This window comes from Palaemon carinicauda, chromosome 5 (genome assembly GCF_036898095.1).
Source record: "Palaemon carinicauda isolate YSFRI2023 chromosome 5, ASM3689809v2, whole genome shotgun sequence".
Classification (NCBI taxonomy): domain Eukaryota; kingdom Metazoa; phylum Arthropoda; class Malacostraca; order Decapoda; family Palaemonidae; genus Palaemon; species Palaemon carinicauda.
This window is the reverse complement of record NC_090729.1, coordinates 72,663,590-72,689,929: the sequence shown is the minus strand read 5'-3', so window position 1 is coordinate 72,689,929 and position 26,340 is coordinate 72,663,590. Positions and strand designations below refer to the sequence as shown.

Below are 26,340 nucleotides of genomic sequence, written 5' to 3'. Positions count from 1 at the left end.
GAGAGAGAGAGAGAGAGAGAGAGAAAATCTTGATACTGAGGCCTCAAATAGCCCAAATAAGGATATAAACATAGAAGAAAAATTTAAGAAATTATTTTACCTATTAAATGCTTGAGCTATCGTATGAGCATGATTAAGAGGATTCTTTACATTTGAAGAAATATTTGTATGCTAATTAGAATTTTCTTTAATAAAAATAAATTAATTGAGGGATGTCTTTTGTTAGCATTCCTCAGGCAAATGAATACTTTTAAAGATACAATGAAGAATTTCTTCTTTTAGATGGAGAATTCATCTCTTTAAACTATAGAGATGATTTTTATATATTGCATGTCTCAGAGTTAGTTTTGTTTTTGTTTTGTCGACACAATGAAAATGGTTGCTCAGAAAATTGTTGCACATGTAATTTTAAAATTATGACCTGTAATGCAATTATCACTACCTGATTAATTTTCACTGGAGTTCAGTATAAAATGTTCTTGTATGAACCCCTATTGGGAATATGCTGCATGTGCCTGTGCAGTCCTGCATTTTTTAAATGCCCATATTCACACTTCTCATTATTAAGCAGTTGCATAAATATTAATACACAGAAATACAATAATAGAGGAACATAAAACAATGTGTTATACATATTTGTCTTACAATGTTATTTAGATTGTACTTAAGATAGGTTTTGCTATAATGGAATGATTTGAGTAATACAGAATGTATAAAATATCAATGTTGAAATGAATCTCAATACACTATATTGCCCCATGAGTAAAAATCCAACTTGAATTAAAATGTGCACTGTCATGGATGTTTGGGTAGGCCCAGTGACACGCTGAATTGAAGGAGTTTTTTTCTGTTGATGCTACTTATTCAAAGAAAGAAAATATTAGCTACCTGAGGTATCAGGTATTATTTGGTATTACACTGCACCATGATTTTCACATTTTCCATTTACACAGGTCTTTAAGTAATCAAAAGATGAAATATCTTGGCAGACAACTGAACTTTCCTAATTACTTATACAGTTATAATCTTATATTCTGGTGAAATTAAAAACTTAAATAAAAGCTTTGCTAATGCAACTCATGCTTATTGAATGACACATACTACAGTATTCAGAAGCATTTTAACTAATTCCACAACATTGACAGGAGGCAAGTACACAGATGCACATGTACGGTATACAGCTACATCCAGAACCTCTGTAATAAAGAGAGCAAAAAATTACAAAACTGTAACTGATATGTACTCTAATCAACAGTAAAAAAAATATGGAAAAAAATATGGAAAAGAAACAAAACAAAACTACTTTCAAGTATTATCTCTAATACCTTACAAAAGCAGATTAGTAAAGGCAAGCTACAAAATACATACTGTACTTAGGAACAATGATGTACTTATAAATATCCATATGCAGAAAGCTAGAAAGCAAGCATGCTAAAATACATTTGGATGCATTCTCTCTTACATGCAAGAAAAAAATTATGCACGTACTGTATTCAATAATTGCAGTATATCTCAAAAGATATCTATATATCATCTAGACCCAAATTAAAAACCACTAACTTCATACAATTAACAGTTACGTTGGCAGCCCAATGATTGCCACAATGAGTTATACCTATTCTCTTAGAGGCATAGATAGTTTTCTTGCACAGGGAATATTTAATATGGCCTAAAATAATAGATAAACCATTTCTAGCTATTGTTCAGCGAATTTTAAAGATGAGACTTAATTTGGTGGCTTTCTTTAAGATTCTAAGAAGAAACCATCTAATAAATTTTTTGATCAATACTAATATGATACAGTAGAGCCTTTAAATCATTAACATAAAAAATTTGGAAGTAATTTGTATTTTTCCTAATGTACAAAGATTTGGCTATTTAATAAGGATTATGTTGCGGTAGAACTGGAAGACTAGCCATTAAGACTTTAATGTGAAATGGCAATACCCAACCACTGGTTAGTGAAAGGCTGGAGGGGGGGGGGGGGTAACACATCAGGGATATTTCACCACTTCTAATTGCAAGCAGGACTTATTGGGGACACGTGGTGATGGGGAACATTTTGATTAATTAGCTAAAGTTTCGTGGGTTAGGAAAAATACAAATTACTTCCAAATTTGTCATTTGTTCCATCACTATCTAATAGGAATGACCCCCAGAGGTCCGACTACCGCCCCGGTAGTCCGACCTCTGGCTTAGTCATTGAGCCGGGTTTTTACCTGTAGAGGGCTACACTGTAACTGGGAAAAACCTTGACACCTCGCTAAAATGAATCATTGTGCAATGTGCCCGTAGCGGCCTGAGCAACCTGTGTGGTTTTGATAAACTAGGAATGTGACTGTCTAGGTAAGAATATTCTAAGTTTAAAAATAGGAATGTGAATTCAAACATAGGCATTCCCAATATCCACCTCACAGAGTTATTGGGGACATATACAAGTATGAAGACTATACTAGGTTAAACAATGGTTATTACCTACAGTTAGATAAGGCCAGTATGCAAACGACTCATGATGCTGTTTCCAAGGAGAAGGGAAGATGAAAAAAAAAGAAAGGAGCCAGTCATTCTTATCATTCACACAAACTAATCCCAAGTAACCAATGCTCTCAACCATCTGCTACTTGTCCAACAAGGAGCCTGAGGTGTTTTAAATCACCTGTTGTGCAGGCACCACAGGACCAATGGAAAAAGTATCCATGTTCCCATGGGTCACGTCTCGCTGGTAGCAGGCTGTGAAAATCGTCTGACACTTCTACACACCCGCTTGCAACACCTGTGTCACAGAGTAGTTGCGTTTAAACATCAGGGACATGATTATACCCTTAACATCACAAGCTCTAGGTCGTCAAGTAGTTGGAGGGTCAGGATTCAGTGCATGGTCAATGACCCTGCAAATCCAAGCTGAAATGGTATTCTTTGTGACCCTCCTCTTAACCCTCCCTGTGCTAATGAAAAGCGTTGGCATGCAGGAACGAGCTGCTGCAGTGGGTTTAAGAAAATATCTCAAACTCCTCACTGGGCAAAGTAACAGTTGATTTGGATCATCGGTTACAGAACGAAGACTCATGATCTGAAAACCCCCGAATCTAGGATCCGTGACCGATGGATTTTGAGTCTTTGCAATAACTAAAGAATAAAGCCAAGTGTCACCACCCTCCCTATCCCTTCAATGGCTGACGTCATAGGATAGACCATGAAGCTCACTAAATCTCTTTACCAAAGTTAAACTGAGTAGGAACATTGTCTTCAAAGTGAGATGGCGATGGTGTAATGGGACGTGAACCACATTTCAAGGAGGAGGTCTAACTTCTGACTGGGGCCAAGTGATCTCATAGCTTCGTATGAGGAGAGATAACTCTAACGAAGAGGAAAGATTGACTCCTTTCAGCCTAAAGGCCATACTTAATGCTGAGCGGTAGCCTTTCCCTGCCAAGACCGAGAGGAGCTTTTCTCCTGAAGGTATACATGGAATGCCCCTATTATTGGAATAGAGGCATTGAAGGGAGAGATACCCTTTCACGACACCTACCACAAAAGACTGTCCATTTTGCCTGGTAGACTGAAGCAGAGGATCTTTGGAGGTATCTTGACATCCTTCTTGCAATTCATTGCATAAAGCCTCTCTAAGAGAGGAGATGCTGGATAGTCTCCAGGCGTGAAGACGTAAGGAAGCTACTGCTTTATGGAAGATCTTCACGTGTGGTTGTCTGAGTAGATCTGATTGTGGAGGGAGTTCCCTCAGTAGGTCTATCAGGAGCTGCAGAAGGTCCGGAAACCATTCCGCGTGATGCCATAGGAGAGCTATGAGCATCTTGCATAGGCTGTTGGATGCTCTGGTCTTGTTGAGCACCCTAAAACAGACAAAATGGGGGAAATGCATACGCATCAATGTTGTCACACCGTTGTTGGAATGCGTCGTGCCAGAGAGCCTGAGGATCCAGGACTGGAGAACAGTAAGGCAGGAACCTGAAGTTCAGGGATGTTAAGAACAGGTCCACAGTCAGGGAACCCCACAAAGGCAGGACTTTGTTGGCTATCAAATAATTCAAAGACCATTCGGACCCCACTATCTCAGTCGTTTTGCTCAGATTGTCCTCAAGAACATTCCTTTTGCCTGGAATGAAGTGCGCTGATAGGGACACTGAATGTTCTTCTGTCCATCGCAGAGTCTCTACTGCTAGATGGGATAGGGGCTGCAAAAAGGTACCGCTTTGCTTGTACTGTATATGTAAGCCACTACTGTGGTGTTGTTGCTCACCATCACCACAGATTGAACGGCCAGGAGCTGTTGGAACTGTTGAAGAGCTAAAAAGGCAGCTCTCATCTCTAGGAGATTTATGTGCTGGTACCTTTCTGACTCGGACTATATCCCAGAGGTCGTGTGGAGCAGCATGTGGGCCCACATCCTTCTTTAGATGAGTCTGTATAGAGCATCAATTCCGGGGGAGAGACGAGGTCTCTCCCTCTGCGGAGGTTCTCCTCTGTTACCCACCTCTGAAGATCCGTAATCAGCTCTTGTTCCATGAGATTGACAGTATCCAGGGTGCTGGCTCCACCTGGATTTCAGTTACTACTTTAGTTATCGAACTCTGAGGCAACCGTTGGGCACTAGACAGACCAGGGATGCCAGGTGATCTACGAGACACAACCAATGTTGGGCTGGAAGCTCTTCTCGTCTGAGGAAGGGGCTTGCCGCCTCCCTCAGCCTATGTACTTTGTCATCTGATGGGAAAAATTTCTGAAGATCGGTGTCGATTATCATACCCAGGTATACCAGTCTTTGAGAGGGTTACAGCGATGACTTCTCAAGATTTATCATGGTCCCCAGATCCAGACAAAACTCGAATAGCCTGTCTCGGTGTCAAAGAAGGGTCGCCACCGAGTCTGCCAGAATCAGCCAATCGTTGAGGTAATGAAGATGACAAATGCCGAGTCTGTGAGCCAAGGATGACACTAGGGCAAACACTCTAATGAAAACTCGAGGATTCTGTCGAAAGGCCGAAGCACAGCTCTTTAAACTGGTAATGCCTATTCTTGTGTATGATCCGGAGATACTTACTTGAAGATGGATGGATTAGGATCTGGATGTATACATCTTTGATATCCAGGGTGCACATGAAGTCCTGAGGCCTTACTGCCTGAATGACCGTGTTTGTTGTCTCCACCTTGAATGGTGTTTGTAGAACAAACTTGTTCTAGGTCGAGAGATTGATGACTGGTCTCCAACCTCCAGATGCCTTCTTCACAAGAAAGAGTTGACTGAAGAAGCCTGCGGACCTGTCAAGGACCTCATGGAGAGTGCCCATCTTCAACACGGTCTTGACCTCTGCCCCTCTTTGCAAATCCCTTCGCATAGGAGCACGATAGAACTGGATCACGTGTCAGTGGAGGAGGTGATTGAGTGAACGGGATGCGATACAAATTACAGAGATTATTATTATTATTATTATTATTATTATTATTATTATTATTATTATTATTATTTGCTAAGCTACAACACTAGTTGGAAAAGCAGGATGCTATAAGATCAAGGGCCCCAACAGAGAAAATAGCCCAGTGAGGAAAGGAAACAGGAAAAACTATTTCAAGAAAAGTAACACCATTAAAATATATATTTTCTATATAAACTATAAAACTTTAACAAAACAAGAGGAAGAGAAATAAGACAGAATAGAGTGCCCGAGTGTACCCTCCAGCAAGAAAACTCTAACCCAAGACAGTGGAAGACCATGATAGAGGCTATGGCACTACCCAAGACTAGAGAACAATGGTTTCATTTTGGAGTGTCCTTCTCCTAAAAGAGCTGCTTACCATAGCCAAAGAGTCTCTTCTACCCTTACCAAGAACAAAGTGGCCACTGAACAATTACACTGCAGTAATTTAACCGCTTAATAGAAGAATTGTTTGGTAATATCAGTGTTGTCAGGTGTATGAAGTCAAGAGGAGAATATGTAAAGAATAGGCCAGACTATTCAGTGTATGTGTAGGCAAAGGGAAAATGAACCGTAACCAGAGAGAAGGATCCAATATAGCACTGTCTGGCTAGTCGAAAGACCCAATAACTCTAGCGGTAGTATCTCAACGGATGTCCAGGGATCTTCCCTGTGCTGCATCCACATCTGCCAGCTGGTGAGAGGATTGCCCCCTCTAGTGGGAGCGGCCTCTCCTGCCTCCCTTACTACCTTTCCCTCTTCCCTCCTCTGGAGGGTCTGGAGCCCTTTAGATCTTTGGCAGGAAAGGGCTGCCATGACACCTTTTTGGAGGACCCTGCTGTCCTACTGGTCGAGGGTTTGGTGGACTGCGACTGCCTCTTGGAGGGTGGCGGAGCCTTCCCATAGGGCCTGGTTGTTAAGGCCCTCTAAAGGAGCTAATCCTTGGGGAGTTTTCTCCATCGTTCAGCCACCCTCTCGACATCCTCTGGATTGAAGAGAGAGAGGCTCCTTCCAGGGAAGAGTTCCTGAGCCTGGATACCTCAACTCTAGGAACTTGCCTGTGGAACCTTTCAATCACGCATCTTGTCTCTTGAGTAACGGATTTGTCCACAGGTTGACTACCAGGTGGGAAAGGAACTCCAAGGTCCAAGTCTGGGACAAGAGAAAGGTCTCCATGGATTTCTTTGTTCTTTCCTTGGACTAGTTCTCAGTCCGTACAAGGTGGCCCACTGAGCCCAACCATAGATCCAGCCATGAAGCAGTCTGCATGGTGTACTTTGTGACCTTCTCTATGTTGATGAGCTCTGTGGCAGAGAAGGTGCCTGAAAGGCCAGCAAGCCTCTCTATGGGGATTCCTCTCAAGAGAGAGACAACGTCAAACCCTGAACAGGTTCGTCTTCGACCTTGTAATGCATCCTCTGTTGGTCCAAAGGAGGCAGGAGCAAAGACGATGAACCAGCACAAAGGGAGCTAGATGAGCCAGGGGTCTGAGAGATTGTCTTCTTCCTGGCTGCTGTCAATCCCTTAGACCAGGGCATGACTGAACTGGTCCTAGGCCGCCTTTGAGTACCAAACATATGATTCAGGACCGTGTCCCTCCTCTACCGAGGAGCTACCCCTGGGTTAGACAACTTGTTGATAACTCTCATGCAGGCAAGGACTTGCCGGAAGGCGGATTCAGACTCCTGTTGCTTTGCTTTAGACTGGAACTTTAGACTCGCTGCCTTGGGGAAGTTGTCTACGTCCAATTCCAGGAAATCATCCACCTCCAAGCTCTTACCCATAGGAACCTGGGGTTAGTCAGGGAGCCCAGTGGAGCTCATTTACCCTTTTGGGAATGAACGGTTTGATCATGTTGATCGGCTGCTATTAATATTGGAATTAGGAAAAAGCATTTCCTAAAGTTTAACATCCCTGGGGTTTAGAGGGGCAGGCCCCCAAGCTCTCCCAAAAATAGGACTTTATTTACACTTTGAAGAACAAGATTGAATTTAACATGGATCAGTACCATCATACTAACGAGTTCAAATATGTAACTTAAGAAAACAAAATAAAGATAACAAGATAAACCCTAGGCTAGGATGAGCTTTCTTAGCCACTGGGGTCAATCTCATACTAGGACAAAGTTTGCAGGACCGTTTTCCCCTTTCCCCCCTCTATCCTTAGTAATAGCCTAGCTATTACAACTCTTGGCCGTCGTTCTACATCTGTACCTAGAGTAGGTTAGGATGTGGAACTGGCTTTTGCAGGACCGTTTTCCCCTTTCCCCCCTCTATCCTTAGTAATAGCCTAGCTATTACAACTCTTGGCTGTCGTTCTACATCTGTACCTAGAGTAGGTTAGGATGTGGAACTGGCTCAGTCCTCTGCCGCTATCCATAGTAATAGCCTAGCTATTACAACTCTGAGCCAGTTCCACAACCTAACCTACTCTAGGTACAGATGTAGAACGACGGCCAAGAGTTGTAATAGCTAGGCTATTACTAAGGATAGAGGGGGGAAAGGGGGAAAACGGTTCTGCAAACTTTGTCCTAGTATGAGATTGACCCCAGTGGCTAAGAAAGCTCATCCTAGCCTAGGGTTTATCTATAGGGAGAAAGGTCAGCAATACTTGCTACCTTCCTCAATACCAAAACAAAGTTTGATGTTGCTATTCACTAGGAAATGGAGAATCTTATCCTCCAATCCGAAAACAACAACACTGGACTAGTCTGCTAGATCACTAGAAGAAGGAATCATCTCGTACCGAAACCTTCGGATGTGGTCTAGGGAGGCTAAGCTTCCTATGTCTGTACCTAACCTAGCAAAGGAATCTCATTCTCTAAGCCAGGAAGATACAGACCTCAGACTAATTACTTTGATGTTCTGCTCAAACCTGAAACCAGTCACTCTGATTACAGGATTAGGGCAGAAACCTCCTAGTATAGTTACAGTGTATCTGAATATTATTCAGTTAAAACCACTAAGATTAAGCCTAAGGCTTAATCAGAGGGAAAAGGGATTGAACTTAGTCTCCAGGGGAGAAAAGAACAACCGGGGAAGTGTGCGAAAGTATACTAAAGCCCCATAGGCTACTAGCCTAGGCGCGGTGAGAATCGATTACCTAAATCACCGAACTCTCGTATACAATCTTGGAAGATAAATATTCAACAATATCTTATATGTATAAATATGCCTATAGCTTCAATAAATTTAAAACACTCGGAAATCCATATATCATGCATGAAAGTATTAGGGCCAAACGCCTAGGCTACGAAGCTTAGCGTAGGCCAGGATTGGTTACCTCAATCGCCGAAACTGAATATACTAACGGCATCATATAAAGAATTCCTAATCATAAAGCTAAATAGCTAGATTTATTAAAGCATATATATCGGGAACGTCGCTCTGGCTAACTAAATGTCTCATGCATAGTGAGCGACAGCGTCCAGGACGCCTCCGGTAGGCAACAGCTCTTGTTTACGTTAATATCACTTTTGATTTAATTTGAAACACCAAGAGCTTACATTTATACATAATAAAGATAATACTCAACTTTCCAGAGGCAGAAGAGGCTCGAGAAAACATCATAATGTTGAAATAAATCCAAGATTACGAGAGAATCACAAGGGAAACACCGAGTAGTAGAGCTACGCAATAGGGAATGGAGATGGCACCGTCGGCAGCATTGTGTACACACTCGAAACGGGATAGGAGAGGTACCTTATTAACGGCTCTCCTTTCATTCTCGCTTTTCGTTTTCTTGCCACTTTGACACCTCTAAGTGTTAACTCTGTTCGGGGTGAAGATAGCTATGTGGTGTATCAAGAATACGTCCTCTGATATTATGCGATATCCCATTTAGATTTATTTAGGGATATTCGCTCCAGGAGTTAGAATTCTGGATACCTTAAGGTAAAAGTCTCTGGGAATATCACCGTAATCAAATATACCCAAGGAAGCTACCCTAAAGGAACTTCCATCAGGACGACATGGCTATCTCACCCAAAAATAGATTTTTCGCTTCGCTCAAAATCCGTTTTCTTGGCCTTAGGTCTCAGTGTTAAGTAATGGCTCAGAGATTTCATCAGCAGCTGCTTTTCCTGTCTGAATATTAACAAGAAATCTAATTTTACAGTGAATGGATTGGAAAAGTCTTGGTCGAGCGCCTTCAGTAATTTTCTGAGGTTCTTGTTGCCACGTGCAATACGGCTTGGTGTTAACTCTGCCTGCATGTCCCCAGCTTTATTCCTTCCAGCCATTTCAAGGAAAGCACTTACGAATCCAGCTCTGGCACCTTTGGTAGCACTCCACCAGAGACAGACAGTGAAGTTGTTGGTGGAATCTCTGTAGCCTGTCATCCTTGATGCAGCATTTGCATTAATTGTTTGCTCAATAGTCAAATCTACTGGAATTCTGCTGAATTAATTTTCTGTTCTTTGGATACTGAAAAGTTCAGCAATCAGCATTTCTTTTAGGCCTAGATGTGTGGAAGGTAGATTCATTAGATCAAGATGATGTTTTGACATCCACCTGCCATAATTTTGTCGATTGGTCACAAAGAAATACCAATTGCCTGGGTAAGAGCCCATGTGTACAGGTTGACATCACACTCTCTGACTGCTCTGTCAATGGTGTGACACAGGTTAATTCTATTCATGCATTACATGTAAAATCTTGCAGTTAGGCCATGGGTTCAATCCAATGTTGACTGAGAGTAACGAGTTTATTCTTCAAAGAGCATGTTGAATTCTGAAGTGGTACAGAACTGATTCCTCCTCTCCTTGTTGTCTGATGCTGAGGATTTTAGGATATCACTGAGAGAGTCGACTTCATCTTGATGCTCCCTGTAGGATTCACAGAAATGTATTATCTGAAAGGCAAGTGCTAGCATTGGGTGTGTTTATATCGATTGTAATTCTTGCACTCCAAGAAACATTTTAGTGACCCTAATGCGAGGACCTCAGCTTTAATTATCATTTCCGGCATTCCAGGGTCATTGATGATCTTTCCATTAGCTCTAAATAGGCACATCTGTACATCAAACACTCTAAACATAATGAATATATTGTCAAACCTTAGTTGCTCTGTTATTTATATCTTTATGACCCTTTTGGCAACGTCTAGGTCATATGTCACAACATCACATGGCTGCCTACATTCCTCTATACATTTTTTGAGTAATACATAGAGTCTCCACAACAACATCATTAATTGTCGGGGATTGACTGATGCTAGGCATGTAAAGGATTGATTGTTTTGGAAGATGATCTATGTAAATTTGACCATTGAACCCAGTCTACATGGGAATACATTCCATCGCTGAGCATGCATCATCATTGCTGCGGAAATCCTTATTGTCATAGAAGTCATTCATTTGTGGCTTTTCCCTGTAGGGTGGCAGGTCTTTATCGAAGACATCTAATTTTCTCCTCCTTTTCTTACCATCCATCTATGGCAGGGACATGTCTGCTTCAGGTTTATCTCCATCCTGCCTACCTCTTTGTGAGGAAGGTATTTAGGGAAACGCCTGCTCTGTGTCTCATATAATATGCCCATTGTGTCATCCAAGGTGTCACACCCTGATATTGTGTGTTAACTCCTCATAAATGTCGAAGGCCAGTCCATATGACACTCCAGAAATTGTACCAGCAGGACAAATCAGCTGTCTGTCCAAAACAATAAAGGCAAGATTGGTATCAATTTCTTCAACAGCATGATAGTTAAGAGAGTGCCTCTTTCGGTTTAGAACTGTAAGAATTTTCTTACTATCAGTAAGAGACTTCAGTGACAAACCCATCCATATATGCTTTCTCTGTTTCATATTACCATTCTTGACCAAAAAGAGTATGTCCTGTCTCAAGGAATCAGAGCGGCGCATCATTGAGTCAGAATTTTGCCGGTTTTGGGTCCTCCAATTAGTGTCTGAAAAAAAGTCTGAGTGTTAAACATACCAGTATAATCTTCTCGTTCAGCCATTTTGAAAAAAATGTCAATCATTAGTAGAAGGTCTCTTGAACTGAAATTGCCACACTGTATCTGTAGAGACTGCAAAAATGCCAGTGAACAAATTTTTAACTAATGAACTTTGGACATGTTACATAAAGTCATCTACCAACACATGCTTCAACTTTGTTCTCCAAAGTGTAACTGATACGCATTTTGGCACTAAATAAAAACCTTTCAAACATAAAAATACCCGATAATATTTCTTCTTAAGTTGCTTATTTATATTGGGAATACAAAAGATATGATCCAAGTGAGCTATAAGATAGTTTGCCAAGTTCCCAACAATCAGTTTTATGCCAATTGACACCATAACTCACACTTTTTAAACCAAAATACCTGGGAATATATTTTCTTGCATGAGTTTCAACATTGTTCTCGGGAGTTTATTTGAAATCCTATTGAACCCTCCAAAAGAACCCATCCTAAATGGAAACTCCTTAAAATATTGTTTCTTAAACTGGATATTTAAAATTATGGATGTAAAAGATACAGGCAATGTGAAATTCATCATTGTTCTCTTAAATATATTTATAACCTATTTTTGACCCTATCTGACCCTAATTGACCTTTCTGAAGCAAAAATGCCAGGGGACATATTTTCTTACGGGGTGTATTTTGGATAAGTTATGTAAGGTCAATTACCAGGCTAACTTTCAACCTTGTTCTCAGAAGTGTAGGCTAGGCCTCATTGAAAACCTATTGAACCCTTCAAATTAACCCTTCTTATATGTAATCCCTTGAAAATATTGTTTCTTAAGCTAATTATTTCAAATTAGGGATGCAAAAAATATAAGTAACACGAAATTCTGCATCCTTTTCTGAAATGTGATTATAACCTACTTTTGACCCTAGCTGACCCTAAGTGACCTTTCATAAGCAAAATGCCAGGGAATATGTTTTCTTAAGTGATGTACTGTATTTTGGATAAGGTATGTAAGATCATTCACCAGTATGAGTTTCAACCTTGCTCTCGAAAGTGTAATTAAAAACCTATTGAGCCCCCCAAAAGGAGCCCTTCTTAAATATGAACCCCTGAAATTTTGTTTTCTTAAATTGCATATTTGAATTCTATAGTATAATAGTACTGATCCATGTTAATTTCAATCTAGTTCTTCAAAGTGTAAATAAAGGCCTATTTTTGGGAGGGCTTGGGGCCTGCCCCCTCTAAACCCAAGGAATGTTGAACTTAAGAAATGCTTTTTCCTAATTCCCACATTAGTAGCAGCCGATCAACATGATCAAACCTTTCGTTCCCAAAAGTGTAAATGAACTCCACTGGACTCCCCAACTAGGTGGGTCAAGGTCATCAACAGGAGGAACGTCCCAAGAGGAACTCGCAACAGGAGAACCTCTGGCCCTCTCTTGCATGAGAACTTCAAGTGCCCTAACGTTTTTAAGGACGGTCTTCGTGTCCTTAGGCTCCCTACGGTACGGCAAATATTCTACCAGCAAGGAAGGTCTGGAGGGTGCCTGAACTCCTCTTGCCTGAGATTTCTTAGTCCTCTGGAGGTGATCTGAAGGGAGGCCATAGTTCAGGAGGAACTATCTTGATCCAAGAAGGCCTGAAATAGGGCACGTGGAGAGATCTCACTCGGAGAGCCAATGTCCCTGCTCACCCTAGGGTGAAGGATGTCTGCGTGTGGAGGGGTCTGCTTCTGCATCCTCCTCCTCTGTCTTGCCGAAATGACTGGTGTCAGCTCCAGGGTGTTCAAGTCCTGCGTTGGGATCGGGGCACCTCTTGCGTCTCCTCTTGGTCTCCCAATATGAGAGATGGGCGTCAATGAAACTGGGTCCCTAGTTGGAGCAGGCCTCTTCCTGGGGTCAGTGGAAAAAACAGAGGAAGAGGAGAAAGAAACAGACTTCTCCAACGGGATGACCGGGATAGAGGCCACCACGGGCCTCTGCTTGGAAAGAATCTGCATCTGCTTAGGAGGATCTGCCATGGCCACTGAGACCGCCTTGAAAAGCCTGTCGAACCAAAACATCAGTTCACCTATAGATGAAAGGTCCGAGGTGTCCTTGAGAAAGCCTGGAGGTGGAGAACGCTTCCTCGCCGGGAATAGCTTCGGGACCTGAAACTGTGGGGACGATGGAAGAGGAGCCGGCATCAGGTGGTCTTCTTTCGACGACTTCCTCAATTGGTCAGGAGAGATAGGTACGTTAGCATAACTATTCGGATGATGTTGGTAAGCAACAAGCTGGAGAGCGTCGCATCGAAGGGTGATGACAATCAGCACGATAAGATGAAGAGTGATGCGGTGGAGAGCATCATGTCGGGATTGGCGTGGAGTTGGCGATCGACGAGCAGGATATCGTAGCATGGAAGATCTGCGTGCAGCAGGAGAGCATCGTCTGGTGGGAGATCTTCTGGAGCGACGAGACAGCGAACGACTCGTGGGAAGGTCTTGTCCTGACGAACAGCGAGTGGAAGGCAACTACTTAGCTAAAGAACAAAGCTCAGTAGACTGACGATCAGAAGAACGTCGACCAGGCACCAGCGAATGACGGTCATGAGATGTTGAGTGACGAGCACAAGCCAACGAGTGACGACCACGAGACCAACAATCACAAACAAGAAAATAACGAGAAGATCGACGAGCTCCCGAACTGTAGTGCTGCCTGATGGATGACATATGAAGATTGCTACGATCTCTGGAAGACGATGAGGTCTGAAGAAGGTGGGAGAACTCGTCATCAGCAGGAGGTCATTGAAGAGAGGGCAAAGAGGTGTGACGGTCCCGAATAATCCTGGCTGGAGAGGGTGAGAGATGGGCCTCGCAAACAGGCGCGCATCAACAGGAGAACAGCAACAGCAGGGGCAGCAGGACAAGGATCCCTTAGAAAAAGGCCCAGCCACACTCAACGATGGTCAAGCCTGCAGCACATCTGAAAGCGAAGAGGACTCGCCCAAGGGCGGGGGCGAAGGTTGGTCAATAAGATATTCGTGCATTTGATGACTTTATTTGGGGTGCATGCAACGAATGTTTGAAGCTGAAAAAATAAATGTATGTAATTACACACTGTATAAATATGACCTTCCTGTGGCATGCATGGATAAGGGATATGCGCTGTCATATATATTATTCTATGTATGTACACTGTGATGCGTGCTTATATTTACTGCCAGACCTGCATAAAATTACTCATTGGGAGAACTGTAAAATGTGCCCATGATTGGCCTATCCAAATGTGTGACTCTCATCTGGCTGCTATGTAGCCCGCAATATAAATATAACATAATGCCCCCTCTGGGCTCATAATAATGATGCACCATCTTATAATATTACTTACAAATAAGTCAAGATAATATTCCTAAGATCATTGTAGTATAACAGTTCCGGTAGCTGAGGCTTCCCTCGCGAATCTGTTTATATCCCTGTTTACCTTTTGCGCCCCTAGACTTGACCTGTCCTAACTCATTATTCCATAAAGGTGCTTCTCTAGGGGAAGCAACACCTTCCCCGGTGCCCCAAGGTTACTAAGGAGTTAAATGGTCTACTCTCCTAGTAGTCAGGCCCTCAGATGAGTCAGAATGAGGAGGAGTTTTGGGAAGAAGTCGGGGGTTGACAGAAAAAGTTTGAGATATCTTAGCCCTCAAGGAAGACTCCGAAGGGGAAGGGTCTCTCTCAGACTTCTTCTTACACTGCTGCCTAAACCTCTCTCACTAGCAGGCAGAACACTCCCTACACTCGTCGCAGGTGTAACCCTGCTCACGACGATGCCCACTGCAGATCGAACACAAGGAATGGGGGACAGTCTCAACCGAGGACATGAAGGTGCCACGAGTGCAACCTTCAGGTCCTGGATATACACGCATGAGGAGCGTCAAAGAGAACAATCACACCTGTAAGAGAGAAAGTCAGTTAGAAAAGCAATGGTCTATATTGCCAAGTCTTTAAGAGCAGAGAGAGGACACATCTGTTCTCCCCAGAGCCAAAAGAAAAAGTGGTGAAATACCTCTGCTGTGTCAGTGAGTGGGAGTACCTGGTTACCCCCTCCACTCCACCCTCCCACTAACTAGTACAGTAGTTGGGTGGTTGCCACCTTGCATTAAAGTCTTAATGACTAGTCTTCCAGCTCCAGTTAATCCCTATTAAACAGCGTTAAGTTTGTTTAGTGACAGAATAACCTATAATTTCTAGGCTGGCCTAAAAAACATGTCCACAGAAATGCCTATCGTTCTGAAAACTTGTATAAAAAAATTCAACTCACAAAAGCTAAAGAGACAAGGTGATCCAACAAATTATTCAAACAAATTGGCATTGGACACCATACTGTATCTTGATGTGACATCCCCATCACTATAAAATACTCCTTATCACTTGCACTACTCAGCATGCACCAACATCTCATGCTTTGTGCTCGGTTCCATGACTGAGCCACCACTATGCAATACAGTATAGCACTTTACATTCCATCTTAAGTTTCAACAATAAAGTTAAGAATACTAGAAAAAACACATCTGGCAATACTTTGGTGGTAAGAACCTGGTACTTTACAGTAGTTTATAGAAAATAGTGATAGCGCAAAATTAACAATGCATTACAAATTACAGTAATTTTTGTAATAAAAAGCAAGTTAATATATACTGTTCATAGTTATAAAGATATAAAAATGCATATACAGTAGAAAGCTCACATACGTTTACAGTATAGATTTCAGAAACGGGTTTCTTGAGTGCATTTTTTCCATATTCACTAGCTCCAAGCAAAATGGAAATTTTAATTATGTGATGGAATACATAATCCAAATTGCCAGAGGCTAAATATTGTATACCAACACATATTTGCAGTCTATTCTTTGCAACTCTGTAGACTTCTCTTCAAAAATTATATGGGTGCTAGACGGCCCCACAGGCCCCAGTGCTGAGCTATATTGCTTCAATTCATACATCCATCCAATTAATGAATTCTAGAATTATATCACATACGTGAAAGACTTTGTTACAAAGCTATTTAAGAAAATTATTTGGATTATTTCCTATTAATTCCCTTCCTCTAATAATGGTGATTGTCTATAGTTTATCATTGAAATATACATACTTTGGCATAACTTATAACCTAATACATATGAAAATCTTTATACCCACTATTCCAAGTGAGAAGTATCCATTTCCCCAAATAGCATTGCTAAACACGACTTAATAAAATGAACTAAACATTAAATATATATGTAACTATCATAGCTTACAATATTTGACCTAAAATTAAGCTGGGTAAAATAAAATTTTCTTCAAACTGGGTAAAATGGCAGTACTGTACACTAATATACTTTGAGTGATACTTTTGAAGTCTAATAAGCCAAAATATCAATGTTGTATATACTGTATTAATACCCTGCTAACTAAGTTGAAAAAGACAGCCTGTGGTAAATACATCTATAATAATTTTTCTCAGAATCTTTAATTCTGCATGAAAGCACATCTGCTAATGTTTTTTATCGATCTGGTTCATCATGCCACAAGAAATACAGTACAGGTACCTGTACTATAAACTAGCCAGCAATTTACAAGTGATATATGATAGATGCAAGTCAAAAAGGTATAATGTTATTTGACAGTAAAAATAATTATGTTATTGTCCATACATTGTCTGCACAAGCAGATCTTTAATCTGTATTTAAAACTTGCCTTCCTTAAGATGTTCCCAAGAAAACTATCCATGTGGTCCATAAAGGCGATCCAAATCATGAAGAACAACTTTATCCTTCTAGGACAGGGCATGAAATTTTGGAATAAATCATTAAATTTAATTAGTATCATAGTATAAAAACCCAAATAATCATGAAATAAATAAACCATATAATTCAGAATTTCATTGAGAAAACTATGAGAGTGCACACTCCCATAGTACTTTATTTCTTGGTAAAATTGGAAAGAGTTTGAACATATAAATATTCAAATCATCGCTAAAAATTTTGTACACAACAATTTGTTATTGTGAACATAATACTATTAAAAGCTACATAATGAAGGATATCAGCACAGTACCTGAGTCTAGAAGGGAAAAGGTTGTAAATGACAATTAGCAAGAATAGGGTCATGAGACATAAAAAAGTTAGTATACTGTAGTTGGTAAAAGAATGAAAGTACTATGACCATATAAATTGAATTGTATGAGATTAAAGCCACATTTGCTTAAAAGGTTAGACCATAATTTTAGGTTATCAGTATTTATTCTGTTTTCATATTAGTGATCTTTAAGTGATTACATTCATATTTAGCTCACTGAATTTGTCTGCATTGTCATATATAAAATAAAGTCAAATCAGTTTTTAACTTTCAAGTTGAAATAGAAAATTTCTAATATTAAGTACCAATCCGTTTACATTACCAAAACACTCAGTCATCAGTTTTATCAGTAACCATAAACTTCAATACCCTTGCATCTAATCTGGTGTATCCCTTCATTATTTACTAAAAATCATGACCTAAATTTCAAAGCATTATGTAATCCACCTATACAAATTTTTACTTAGATAAGGAAGGGGGAGAGGCTCCAGGTGGTGTTCCCTTTCTGATTCTGTGCTAATATTTTGTCTGGAAGATGTTAGTATAATGTCCATCTTCAACCGGATTCATAACCACTGAAGTTGGAAGTAGGATGAGAGAAAGTGATTCACAGTATAGGTTCAGTAAAAGCAAAAAAGGGTTTTGCCCTATCTTTGTTTTTGTGGTCTCCAAGAACTTTTCTGTTAAAGTCCAAAACAGTTAATCCAATACGACAAAAGACACCTAAGAAACATTATCTTCCCGTCTTCAGGGTCAGTGTATTAATATACAAAGCACTCACTCAATGATTATAAGGAAGATCCATAGGTTCGAGGTCTATTAAACCTGGGGTTCGAGGTCTAGTGAACCTGTCACAGCACCTCTAAAGCTGAAACAAGTCTGACAACCGATGACACATCATCACCGAGAACCAATACTTATACGGGAGACAATTCTCACTAGGTGCTATGTTTGCACCCAGCTACCATTTATATTCTGAGTAGAACTCCAGTGTCCTCCATCCCTAAACAAAGCTAGGAAAGAGGGATGGTCTGGTAAACCTCCCAGCATTTACCCAAAAATAGGTTTTTCCTTATTCAAAAACCCTCTTTTTGGGGGAGCAACGCTAGAGTAGACTAGTATACCATAAAAGGCAACCATCTATAACCAAACAAACAACCATTTTGTGCGTACATAGGTAAAAAAAAAAAAAAAAAAAAAAAAAAAAACAAGTCTGACACTCTCATCATACTTAAGATCCCTGGGGAAGGAGCTGAATGCCCACCATGGTGTTTCTCCCAATGGACTGGATGAAGGATCTCCTCTTTAACCCAGTTTCCCTCCATAGGTACCACAAACGAGCCAAGCACCATGCATGTTATGTTGTACCATTTGAATTTTTTTTCAGGTAGTGTCTTATAAGCACCCTATGCCCAAACCAACCCGTAAAGCACTGGATGTCCTGAAATTGCAAATTAGCAAAAAATGTCAATGGAGAAGCAATTTTTCTCACTTGGGTTTTGGAGGTGGGGAAAGAATCAACCTTCTTGATGAATGAGGTCATTTGAATACAGATAGCCCCGTAAAATATGGAATTGTTGGTCTGGGTATTTTAAACAGATTATACCTTTTGAAAAACTGAATCTCTGTAAATAGAGTGGTAGGATAAACACCACACAAAATTTGCCATTCCCAAACTGTAAAGTTGTGACATAAATAGGATCCCACCTCCAAAGAAGCTTTTCCTTTTTGGGTAAAAATACGAGACCTGGAGTCAGAATCAGGTGATGAACTCCTATTCTCTACACAATTCTGCAAGTCCACTGACTCTTGCTCCCAAAGCTAAAGCTATTAGAAATATAGCCTTCTTGAGAAACTTTGGGGGAAACAATAGAATCATCTAAGGTGGCCAAAAAATCTAGCACTCTGCTGGGAGACCATGACAATGAGTGAGCTGGTAGGGATGGTCATTGTAAACCAAAAGAATGAGTAATCTTGTGGAACATGTCTAAAACCACATTTTTGGGCTCGAGCTATGTCGTCCTGATGGAAGTTCCCTCCGGCTGCTTTCTACTATATAATATTTCTGCGATTGATATTATAAGAGAATTACCGTCAGGTATCAAGGGGTTTTAACCCCCGGAATGACTATCCGAAGATATCGTGTATAATCAGGGACATATCTTAAGAATACCATAGATATCTGCACCCCGAATAGACCTTTCCCAGTCTAATCCTCCAAGGAGAATGACCTGACGGTAATTCTCTTATAATATCAATCGCAGAAATATTATACAGTAGGAAGCAGCCGGAGGGAACTTCCATCAGAACGACATGGCTACCTCACTCAAAAATAGATTTTTCCTACGTCAAAATCCCTTTAAAAGTCTGCTTAAGAGGTTTTGTTAATACAGATTTGAATGACAAGGTTGTTGATAGCTTAAGCTTCTTTTCTTCAAAGAAGTGAACCAGAAAGGAAGCTAAGAAGTCTGGGGTAAGCTTGTTTTTTTAGCCAAGAATTCTGGGATAAGCTTGCTATTTTTCAAAATGTTGAATCAGAAAGGAAGACCAGAAGTTTGGGGTTACCTGGCACACAGACCTATCCCTAAGGAATGCTATCCATGCTTTCCATAGAGACTAATATTGTCTGGTAGAAGAAGGCATCTTAATTCCTATCAAATATATCATATTGTATGCTTTAAATTCCTTCCCCATAAATATGGGAGAATAAATCCAAGCATGAAGGTTCAGGGTCAGAAGTGAGACAGCAAGGATATTCCAAGTCCCTGATCTTTGATAGAGCTGTGCTGACCAAAGATGGTGTGACTTCGACTTGGGTGCTGCAGTGCTGGAAGCCATGGAGTGTAAACCCTTTAAAATCATACTCGTTGGGGGAAATATAAATAGAAGATCTTGCAATTGTTATAGAATTTACATTTAGAGCTACTTGAATAAAAAGTTGGTGGTTCTCTTTTATTACAGATATGAAGCATAATTTGCTTGTTTCTGTTCAAACTAGTCAGTTCTAATCGGCAATGATCCGAGCTCCTTATAACTGAAGGAATTTGATAACCGACTTTGCTAGTTTTGTGAACAGCCTTGTAGCTATATTGAGTCTGAAAGGCATCACTTTGGATCTGTGTGGAATCCTTCTGAGCTGAAACCCTAGGTAAGCGTTGTGGTGGCTGACGTGGTAATGTTCCTGACTGGTGAATGCCAGACTGGGGTTGGAGTTCCGCTCAAACTCAAGTTTCTTTGGTCACTGTAACTTCACCATCCTTGTGAGCTAGGAATGGGGGGATTTGGGAAGCCTATAGGTATAGCTGCTGAGTCATCAGCAGCCATTGCCTGGCCTTTCTCCGTCCTAGCTTGGATGGAGAGGGGGCTTGGGCGCTGATCATATGTATACATGGTCAATCTCTAAGGCAATGTCCTGCTTGATAGGGCAATGTCATTGTCCCTTGCTTCTGCCATTCATAAGTGACCTTTAAACATTTAAGGCCAAAAGGGGCCATAGGGACACACCAATAAGCATCTTTTAGATCTATAGTACACGTCCAAGGTCTTTGGTGTGGTAACTGGCAAGCATTTGTAATGGTTGTCCTTGTGAATTCGTCGCATCTGATGTGCTTGTTGAAACAATATAGGTCGAGGGTTGCTCTTCTCTTGGGGCAGTCTTTTTTTGCTAGACTAAATAGTCTACCCTAGAATTTTAGAAAATTGCCTTTCTGTGTGCTACTTTTTCAGCATTTTGCTGACAAAGAAGTTGAGTTCTAAGGTTTTGGTCTAAATGAACTTGTCATGGAGGATGTTTGGAAGTCCAAGAGCAGCTTGAACCTTCCCAAGTGAGAAAATGACTGTTCTGTCCCAACTGAACATGTGTCCAATGCTCTTGAAATCGCTGGAGATGACCCTTGACATAAGGACATTTATTGTTGAGTTCCTTTACCTCTAAATAGTCTAACCTGGAATTTTAGAAAAATGCATTCCTGTATGGCTATTTTTTCAGCATTTTGCCGACATTAGAAGTTGAGGTCTAAGGTTTTGGTCTGAAAGAACTTGTCATGGAGGATGTTTGGAAGTCCAAGAGCAACTCAGACCTTTCAAGACTGTGCTCTGTCCCAACTAAAAATATGTCTAATGTTCTTGAAAACGCTGGAGATGACCCTTGACCTAAGGACATTAATTTTTTAGTTCTTTTACCTCTAAAATGAACAACTACCCTGATCTTCCCTAGGATGCTTCCAACTACTCTTTTTCCTCAAAAAATACCACAGTACTCTGGGATTGGGGGTCTGCCTGAAAAGGTTGAAACTGTTGCCATCATCACCTAAGGAAATTTGCTTATAGTCTAGAACAACTTGGGTTGAATGTATGGTGTTGGTCTCTTTGCAGGTTGCCTTTGGAAATCTTTCTGATGCTGTTTATAGGATGGGGACCTTAAAATTGAAGGTTGTTCTCTCATTTTTGGAAGGGGCTGAAAACTTTTTCTCCCCTAATGTGAAAGCGAAGTATTAGCTGTAAAGGCATTTGCTTTATCTTTACCCACTAAGGATTAGGACAAGAGGGATGCACACAAAGGGTTACTATACAGGAACTACACTTCTACCTAATTCATATAAAAATTGGCCATTACATGGCATCTTATCTCAAATTTTCCTTGGCAAATTTCTGTGAAGCCTCATAAGATGGCATAAACAATTACTTTGCCAGCGCTGCACTAAGAGAGTCTGGGACCATGAAAGAATGCCTACATGAGCTTCTATTTCTTGGGGTGAAAGACTTCATGAAACCCTTGAAGTTCCAAAAATCCTTTAAAACCTAGCAGAAACTTGAGTGAGAGCTGATCTAGCAAGCTGTAAAAAACTAGATGGAGTACCAAAGGGTTGCCTTCCAGGGGAGATCAGAGCTGCCTCTGAGGGACCATGGAGTAAAGCAAGCCTCTTCTTTGGGGTCTAGATCATACTCCAACCCAAGCTCTCCTACTTTCTTTGGGCCTGGTCTACCATAACCCCCTTACCAAAACCCCTAACTGCCTCTTACAAAGCTGATGAGCAAATGAGAGTTCTAGGTTCTTTATTACGAAAATACCCAAAGGAATCTGAGATATTAGCAAAACCTTTCACTCCCATACAAGGATAAAAACAGAGCTCTTAAGGATGATCCTAATGGATCCCTATTCTTGGATGCTCCTAATGGATCCCTATTCTTAGATGCTCCTAATGGATCCCCATTCTTAGCAGAATGAACCCATTGCATGTAGATAAGGCAATTTCGGTGTCCAAAGCCATTCCCTAATAAGCAAAACAGTAGCTAAAATAGCAACAGCGAGCACAGAATTTCCTGGGTTGGCTGGGTTACTGCATCCAAATTGATTACACTTAAATTTTATTTCTCTTGTCTGTAATAAAAATTTCACAATTGAAGATATAAATTTTTAGTAATTCCTTCAGGGAGGAAAGCCTAACTTTACCTATTCCCAAAGGACCATACTTTATGTGAAACTAAAAAAAAAATAATAAGGCTAACTTAATCGAAGCACGAACCATAAAAAGGTAACCCTTTCCACTAACTTATCATAAGATAGTTAAAATCCTCTTGCAACATCAAAGAGTAGGGAAGGAGGAAAAACTAGTCTATGAGTAAATCTCTCTCCCTAATTACATGTAGCAGGACACTGAGGATGGGTAGGAAAGTATGATAGCATGTCTTATGCCAATATCGAATAGAGTTGCCATTCCTACTCCCCAACGTTTATCAAAAAATAGATGTAGGGGGGGGGGGGCAGAGGCTTCTATCATGGGGAAAAATTTTATCCCAGTACGTAAGAAAATTTCACATAGGGGAGTGGGGAGGCTATCAACCCCCCTGATCATGTTAGTACATTTACAAATAACATATAGGCCTACTGTAAAATGAAATTACAGAAAAATATACAAATGAATAGGTGAAATATTTACCTAACTATTATCCCTCACATGGGTTACCCCTAATTCCCCAAATTAACCAATGGGAGTATCAATCATAGGTCCAGGAACAAACATAACTCCACACCCCCTGCCTTATCCAACTGAGGTTAAAGAAACAACTTGAGCAATGGTGTGTATATAATTATTTTATGCAAAAAGTATGTTAGCCTACTAATGTATATAGCAAAAGCTAACTACTGAAAGTTCACCTACACCTTACCCAATCAAAGTGGTCACTCAGGGCTGGTGATATGTTTGGGGTAAGGGTGTGGTATGGGGTCATACCCCTAATTTGGCCTATATATGATGTACTGTACCTTGCGGACATATAAGGGATAGTGCAAAGTGACACTATAGACTTACAAATGGTAGAAAACTAATTCTTCATTTATTATAATGAATACACACACTAAGTTATGCTAGCCTATAACTTGCCAAAAAGGGTCCACAACTTAGGCTAGTCTATCAAACCATATAAAACTGTAAAAATTAAAAAATGAAAGAGGCAAAGAAATAAAAAGTATGTTTCAATTAAAAAACTCCCATATGGTCTTAAAAGAAGCAGCAGCGTAGGCAATATATACCGCTAAATATAAATATCACTGTTACTTAGCCTAAACTCATACCTCAAAATAAAGAATTAGACTAGACTATAAAATTATATGAAAGCGAGATAAAATTATGTAAAAGTTAAAGGTGATAAAATCCTAAACTTGAACACTTATCAAACAAACATGAAAAATCTGGGAAACTGTATAGTACTGGTATTGTACTTGAAAAAATGCAAACTATTGAAGGATCTGTGAGCCTAAAACTCATCATAGAAGAATCCACAACTTCAGATAGGCTAACAATTACATGAAACAGTAATAATATTCACAGAGAAGTAAAGAGAAGATAAACTTTTTAAAACACCAAACATCTCCCATGCTGTCTTAAAAAAAACTAGAATGACATTATATGTTGAGTAATGAGCTCAAAACAAAATTGATTAAAAAACTAATAAATAGAGTACCTTTATGTTAACACTATTGTTGGAAATAATGGATAACAGATTTGGATGTTATTCAGCTATTATTCAACTGTATTTAGGAGTTTGTGAAGGAGCATGAAGAGCTCGTTAAATATGAGACAGCAGAAAAAACAGATTTTGACATAGGGAAAATCTATTTTTTGGGTGAGAAATCCATATCATCCTGATGGAAGTTCCTCAATGGCAGCTTTCTACTTGGGATAATTCTGAGAGCAATATACCACAGAATTTTACTTGTAGAGGTATCCCGGAGTTCTAGCCTCAAGAGCGAATATCCTGAGAGATATCGTGTATACACCAGCGACGTGTTTAGAACAAGCCACAGCTATCCTTCCCTGAATAGAGTTAACCTTGTCTTGAAGGAATGGGATAGGATTGCATACGTAGACGAGAGAGCCATTACAACTCACGATCCCACTAGCATTGGTAACAATGGTACCAAGCTATCAGAGCAAGCGATACATTTGAAAAATAAGTAGGAATGAAGGAATTCAATAGTACATTCCCATTCACTGTGAAAAAGATCTTTATCTCCAGTAGACGAACAGAACAAAGTCTATAATAGGAGGGTTAAAATTTTGTGGTTCACTGCTTTTATTTTGATCAGTAGCTCAAACGCAGTAGGAAACGCAAAAAGAACAGTAATCTTTTATTATTTCCAAAGATTCATATATGTGACAGTAATCAACGCTACATTATGCGCGGTAGATATGTACAGAAAATCAAAATTTTCAGACCCCAAAATTATATAACAGAAGATTAAAATAGTAACACTTCTAACATAAAAGGAAAATATCATCTTTGAATCTTTATGATTATCAAATAGTACAGTGAAAAGAAGAACATTAATACCCTTGCACAATGTAGACTGAGAAGTCCCAACTATACAGTCCATAAGAGTTCGCACAACACTTAAGAAGCTGGATTAATCATACGACCAGCGGCCACCACAAAGTGTTTAATCTCTTCCAACTGACATAAGTAATGTTTGAAGAACACTCTTGAAGATTTCCATCCTGTGTAAGCCTGTAAGTCTGCAAAGGACATAGATTGGAAAAAAAATTAAGGAAGAGGCAACTTTACTAGGGTCATGACCCGATGGTATACTATCATGGTCAGCCCTCCAGATGAAACAGCTGAGTTTGGACCTTAGCTGTTTCAGAGAAATATTAGGTCCTGTCGTCTCCCCTTTAAAAAGTTGACCGGCTTTAAAGGCCTGGATCTTTAAGATGTAGGCCTTCAGGCATTCCACAGGGCACAGAGAAGGATCTTCCTGCAGTGAAACAATCTTCCAGGGACCCCCATCCTTTCGTGGGAAGTTAATTTTTTGCCAAGAATGCAGGATCTGGGCAACTTGACCCGCCTGGTACAGGTTACTGTTGAACACTACATTTCATCAGCAACCTGTAAAAAAGGAAAAATTTCAATGAGTACAAATTATTGAAAATTTTCAATCTTAATCTAGGCATATATAAAAATATACAGAGGATATATGTTTAAAAAATATTTCTAGAGTAACAATTTCTACCAATAATTATTATGACTAAGAATATATAACAATGGAGACTCATGCCAAACCGCTCAGAACTCATTAGAGATTCATGAAAAACTATCAATGACAGTGTGGTAGAAATATGGAAGAAAAGGTCACATCAAATAAAACCAGTACCTCCAAAGTCTGTCTATTAAACAACCTGAGATGGCAAATTCACTTAGCACACTGCCTAAGCTAGCAACAAGTGACCCCGAAGCGACAGTAGCTGGGTCTAAGGCGGCAGCTATTTCTAGCAACCGTGTCATAAACTGACCTTTCAACACCCCACGCATGTCGACACAACATGGCAGAAGCATTCTCAAGTCGACAAGAAGAGATGGGACAATCCCATAAGGAAGAGTCCATAATCTGGGGGAGAGGTACAGGAATGAAAGT

At 40.3% G+C, this 26,340-nt stretch overlaps 1 protein-coding gene across 5 annotated transcripts in view; it reads right to left on the bottom strand.

Moving 5' to 3' along the window:
- Positions 1–626: 626 nt before the first annotated feature.
- LOC137641331 (plasminogen receptor (KT)) overlaps positions 627–26,340 on the bottom strand; it is a 565,134-nt gene continuing 539,420 nt past the window's right edge. For 3 of the 5 annotated variants that reach the window (XR_011044480.1, XR_011044481.1, XM_068373777.1), the window contains one exon: positions 627–1,196. Coding sequence is in view for 3 of the 5 variants with exons in the window: in XM_068373777.1 (XP_068229878.1) it covers positions 1,182–1,196 (15 nt within the window). In the remaining 2 variants the exon portion in view is untranslated. Of the gene's footprint in view, positions 1,197–17,048; positions 17,128–26,340 lie in introns of all 5 variants that reach the window. The other 2 variants (XM_068373773.1, XM_068373774.1) reach the window with 2 other exon arrangements.